At 37.2% G+C, this 6008-nt stretch overlaps 2 protein-coding genes across 2 annotated transcripts; one reads left to right on the top strand and one right to left on the bottom strand.

Moving 5' to 3' along the window:
* Positions 1 to 1638: 1638 nt before the first annotated feature.
* On the top strand, positions 1639 to 2895 carry LOC117375042 (dexamethasone-induced Ras-related protein 1-like). Its single transcript, XM_033971289.2, has 2 exons — positions 1639 to 1967; positions 2080 to 2895. The coding sequence occupies exons 1-2, from the start codon at positions 1697 to 1699 to the stop codon at positions 2601 to 2603; spliced, it is 795 nt and encodes a 264-aa protein (XP_033827180.1). The 5' UTR covers positions 1639 to 1696; the 3' UTR covers positions 2604 to 2895.
* On the bottom strand, positions 2857 to 4199 carry med9 (mediator complex subunit 9). Its single transcript, XM_033970639.2, has 2 exons — positions 4076 to 4199; positions 2857 to 3914 (listed from the first exon to the last, which is right to left on the bottom strand). The coding sequence occupies exons 1-2, from the start codon at positions 4156 to 4158 to the stop codon at positions 3695 to 3697; spliced, it is 303 nt and encodes a 100-aa protein (XP_033826530.1). The 5' UTR covers positions 4159 to 4199; the 3' UTR covers positions 2857 to 3694.
* Positions 4200 to 6008: the final 1809 nt, after the last annotated feature.

The raw sequence follows: 6008 nt of genomic DNA, 5'->3' as shown, positions 1-6008 counted from the left end.
TGTTGATCAAGTTTCGATTACTTAAAGGAGAGACATGTACATTACCCTATTATTTTTCTGTTTTTTGGTCTATATGTAAACTAAGCTCATAATCCATAGGCTGTGTGGATGGTTTATATTACAGGGTCTTGTGCACGTGTCCTATTATACATTTGGGAACACACTGGCTTCATTACAGACCAATAGACCAGAGGTTCACTCGACCCTGTTATACAAACCTAATGCACACCCCTTGGACAAGCAGGCTTAAGTACACCTATCTGATTTCACTCTACTGACAAAAAGGTCAGCAGTATTGGCTCCTTCAAAATCACGTAAATAGATGCCCCACTGTACACACAATAATAAAACTGGCGATCATACATACAGACTTTTTATTGGGTTACTAATTATATAGGTCAGTGCAAACTGTTATCAAATAAAAAAGTGAAACACCTGGAAATGTTACAGCCTTCTCTGGTAAAAGTAGTAAACTAGCAGTACAAGTACAAGTCTTTAATATAGTATTGTATTGTATTTATTTTTTTAAGTAATAAACCTAATTACATAATTTACTCCATGTGTTACTTGTAGTAGTACAGTATAGCTGTAGTAAGGCTTACTTTTTACAATTTATGCGACAGCTACAGTACTGCCAGAGCACAGCAGTTAATAAGCTACTATAAAACTGGAAAAAAAAAACATAGGCTATAGAGCAAGTTAACTTGTCCTTATGTGTAACTTAAAGAGAGTTTTTTGTACCATGAAAATGTAGTGCATGTTTTTCTCTCACAATGATCAAAAAGAAGAGAAAGTGATAGGTGGTTAAGGTACTAAAGTGATTGAGGCAGCTTTGAGTCACAGGCACCAGGCTCTATCTTTAGACTGCCTGTGGGGTATTTCAATTTACACATATGGGAAAGTCAATACAAATTGGACTGACATGGCTCTCAAGCAGTAGATACACACATAGCTGTTTAACACTTATGTGACGTTCTTACATTTTGCACATGGAGCCTCAAACATAAAAATAACCTGTTTTTAGAGTGCCACAGTGATGGCATAATAGCCTATAAACTATAAACTATGAACTACTAACTATAAGGACCACTGTAATAACCTTTCACACTTTTCAGTGATTAGTATTTGAGTCCATGTTTATGCTTATTATTTATTAGGTCAATTCTGATGCAAATATGGATCACATAGACAAACTGTTTGCCCAGAATTGACAAATTTAATCATTAAATCACTCAGTTATCTTTAGCATTTTTAAATAATAAACAAAGTGGTCACTTTTTTTATTAGGTAGTGAATTGAATTCTTAAAACATATTTTTTCCTTGTATACGTGTGCATTATTTACGAAAATACCTGCAATATTGGCTATTTTTGTGCTATTTGAATGTGTCGCGTTGCACAGATTTAGCAGGCTAATTTCTAATACTTACAAAAACAATACAAACTCTTTTGTGTTGCTGAGGATTTGGCAGCTGTGACGCACAAAAACAACCATAGTAACATTATAATTTAGGATTTTGGTCCTGCTCTCCAAGCTGGAGGAGAGGCGCCATGACGCATGACGCTTTGGGGAGGCGCGACAACTTCTCCTATAAATTCCCGTCAGTCGCGCTCAGCCTTCAGACAGAGAGCGCTCACCTCTCTCGCATTTGAAAGGGATTTTATTCTATCACAAAGCATCGCAAACGCCAGCAAGAATGATTAAGAAAACGTCCTCGTGCGAAAACGAGTTTGACATACCGGCCAAGAACTGCCACAGGATGGTCATTCTGGGCTCCACGAAAGTTGGGAAGACCGCCATCATCTCTCGGTTTCTCAACGAAAGATTTGACGAACACTATACACCTACAATTGAGGACTTTCATAGAAAATTCTACAGCATCCGAGGACACGTTTATCAGCTGGATATTTTGGACACATCTGGAAATCACCCATTCCCAGCCATGAGGAGACTTTCAATTCTTACTGGTAAGTCTGCACATATTATTAAAAATATCTCTTTGACTGTCACCTGGCCTACTATCTTCTATCATCACAATAATACAAGTAGCCTAACTAATAAACATTCTTGTCTTTATAGGTGATGTGTTCATCTTGGTCTTCAGCCTTGACAACAGGGACTCGTTCCAGGAGGTGCAGCGTCTGAAGCGCCAAATCCACGAGACCAAGTCCTGCCTGCGAAACAAGACCAAAGAGAACGTGGATGTCCCGCTGGTCATCTGCGGCAACAAGTGTGACAGAGACTTTTACCGTGAAATCCAGGAGGAAGAAATCGAGCAGCTTGTTGGTGGAGACGAGCACTGTGCGTACTTTGAAATCTCGGCAAAGAAAAACATCAATGTGGACCAAATGTTTCAAACTCTTTTCACAATGGCCAAACTGCCCAACGAAATGAGCCCCGACCGGCACTGCAAAGTTACTCTGCAGTACTGCGATGTGCTACACAGAAAATCGTTCAGGAGCAAGAAGTGCAAGGATGGGAACGCGTATGGCATCGTGGCACCGTTTGCGCGCAGACCAAGTGTGCACAGTGACTTGATGTACATAAAAGAGAAAGCCGTAGGCGGCAGCCAAACAAAAGAAAAGGGCTGCATCATCTGTTGACAGTTTATTTTAAAAAGGACAACGGACTTGTGTAAAAGTTTACGGGGCGTATCAGCCCTTATTACTGTGGACGTTTTGGTCCATGCAGAACCAAGTGCAGCTGTCTCACCTCATTCTTACAGGCTATATTGTAGTAATACAGTAGATGCTCTGGAATGTCTTAGGTCTTATCAATGTACCGTAGCCTTTAGTGGCACTTACAAATGTTTACATTTTTGCTACCTGACTTGAATGTATGTAGCTGAACAAATATGAATTGTATGTATTTATTGTCTACAACTTTTGTACAGAGAAAATAAAATACAAAAGAAAACAAAAACCTTTATTTACTCTTATTTACAAATGGTGGGAAATGTAATTAATGTATTGTCACTAAAAGAGTTGGATAATTGATTTGATAAACAATTGATCATCACTTGAAAACTGAAATAAAATCTACCAAGCACAACACACTACACAATTAAATTAAGATCTCAATCACATTTTCACCACCTGTCCAGCGCTATCGGAGTATTAACCATTTCAATATTCACTGTGTGTAAAACCAAATAGAATAGAACATTTATTATAAAATCCAATACAAGGAAAGGCAACAACAAAATGAAACATCTGTAAAAAAAATGTCTTTTTCAAACACAAACCTTATGTTCTAGCTAGAAATGTGAAAAATCATACTTTTCAAACACATGCCAAGTCTAAGTCTCTGTTTCGATAGAAGGATATTGTGCCAGCACTTAGCAACTAATAAACAAAGTATTCAATATCTCTTTAACTTTCAATGTTGGCGTTAAAGGTCACTCCCAAAAATGTGTTGGGTAAATGTGTCTTTTTGTCTCTTCTTCATTATAAACATTAAGTCCATTATCTAGAAGTGAGAGGATGCGTGTGGGATTTAGGTGCAAATGAGCAGAAATGCCACTTAAACTCAACATTGACTCAACTCAAAAATGATAGGAGTCGAAAAGAATAATCTGCTACCAAATCCATGAAAAAATGGAATATATCCACGTGACCATAATCCAGTTGTTGAATAAAACTGGCGAAGATGTTGCGTGTCATGTGAACCACAGTCTCTTAAATATATTTATACATCATGATGCTTTGGGCACATCAAACATACATAGACCTTTATACTTGTGCAGTAGTTGATTCTTTGTGCGCACTTGCTCTCGTAGTGTGCAGAGTTGCTGCTGCTGCTCCTGTGGGCTGCAGTCGATACCGGGCATGTTGGAGATCTGCTCCCGTGCCTCCTGGATCTTGGACTTTAGCTTGGCCAATTCCTGGTGGACATCCTGACTATCCTTGTCCATGCTAAACAAATAAAAAAACAGGTTAGTACAAAGAACCCAACTCGAGTTGAAGCGAGTGAAATGTGCACAGCTAGCCTAGTGTTTGTCTAGCCACAAACACACGCATTACAACCATGAAATAGAAAATCCATACAACCAGACGTGCATACATGACAACATTACCATTTTATAATATCGTGAACCAAAGGTAATAAAGACCAATCTTCATTTTCTTTCTCTTGAGTGGTTTGGGCAGTCGCCATCATGATCCACCGTGGCGCTTAAATCTGACGTCACAGATTGCGACAACTGAATTTCCTTTTACCATGAACTTTATTTGTACAGCACAATCCGTACACAATAAGAAAGGCATTAAAATCACAATACAAGCAAACCTAAATAATCACAAATACTCATTATAAAATTAACATTAAAAGAGAAGAGTGCAGAATAAAACCCTTTCAGTCATATGCACAGATAAAAAACCGTTTTGAGCCTGGATTTAAACATTGTCAAAGTAGAGGCCTGTCTCACATAATAAGAACTTAGATCTTATACTTCCATGCTTTTTACACATAGCCTAGATGTTTTACATTAATGTTCAATTATACTGGAGTAATACATTACAATATATAACATATATAGTACATTTACATGAGTAAATGACAGAAGCTTAATGTTGACAATATTAAATGTATTGTGTTTCTTGCACTGTTCCTTAAGATATTAGTTACTTTCGTTATCATTTTATGCTCTACTCTTTGAAAACATATTTGTCAGTTATTTAATGTTTTGTCCATTCAATTTGCTCTACAATGATTTCAAATTACACACATTGCAGAGTAGTTATACCAAGTTTTACTCTTAGACAACCTGATCAATTTCATGGATCACTACTATACCTGAGGAAGGTCAGAGGGACAGAATCATTGTACTAATAACATTGAACTAAGAATGAGACAGTGTGTGGAAGTCTTTTTAAAATCTTTCAGCTAAGGGACTCTCCTCCAACTCACCTGTCGCCCAGTCAGGTGTGCAGTCTCCACAGAAACAAGTGGATCGCTACTATAGAGTACTTCTATAAGACTAATATAATATCCTCCTCTGCACACAACATGCCATTAAACATTTAAGTATAAGGTTTTAATATTTGTTCTGAAATAACCTAAACTACATCTGTTATAGCTCAGCGCTTGCATCAAAGATAAATAGGCCTTAATGTGTCGAATAATAATAATACAAAAAAAGGATACATTAAATACAGCAGGCTATTTATTTTCCCCCTAATTTATTACTAATAAGTTTCCATTTAACATTAAACTTGAATGAACGTGTAGTGACCCTCTGGCCTAGTAAGGCCTTTAGCCTACATCTGTCTGAATTAGGGCATATAACCTAATGTACAGAGCAAACATCAATCGCTGGTGTCAAGAGATTTGCCTAGCAACTTCAAGTAGACTGTCTGTCTTATATGGGCCCCACATATGAGTGTGTAGTGGCACAAAATGAAAAGTGTGCATACATGGATGCAGCAGATGTGTTACACTTGGTCTCATGTTTAATCATTACCTTTTCTGTGACGCCATCCCAACGCTTTGATATGGTCTCCAAAGTTTGATTTGACTTCTGAAAAAACACTTAGGTCTAGCTGTAGTTGTAGAGATTATTTAGCCTTTTGAAATAGCCACAAGTCATTTCATTAACACATTAGAAATTAGACAGACATGCAGGTAGATTATTTGTGAAACTTGGAAGTACAGGATATATAGGCCTACACAAAACAGTAGGCCTATTAGTATTTTTTGTTTGTGTATTTTGTATTAAATTCAATTAATATATTTGATGAAGGGGCAATACACCAAAAACATTGACTTTAATTTATTATTATTTATTCAATATTGCAGGTATATCAATTGAGAACACCTTTTAAAATAACCAAAAAATGACCAAAACTGAATTCACTGTGCCAATGTCGCTCAAAGAGAACAGTTTACATCTCTATGAAATAAGCCAAAAAAAAAATCCTACATGCAGGGTATGTAGGGCAGGGTTGAAGATTCATCTGTTCATGGTCATGACAGTAACCACCACCATGAAACCCAAAGGAACTGCTTAT

This window comes from Periophthalmus magnuspinnatus, chromosome 8, assembly GCF_009829125.3.
Source record: "Periophthalmus magnuspinnatus isolate fPerMag1 chromosome 8, fPerMag1.2.pri, whole genome shotgun sequence".
Classification (NCBI taxonomy): Eukaryota; Metazoa; Chordata; class Actinopteri; order Gobiiformes; family Gobiidae; genus Periophthalmus; species Periophthalmus magnuspinnatus.
Note: the sequence above shows the minus strand (reverse complement) of the source record. Positions and strands in the feature narration are given on the sequence as shown.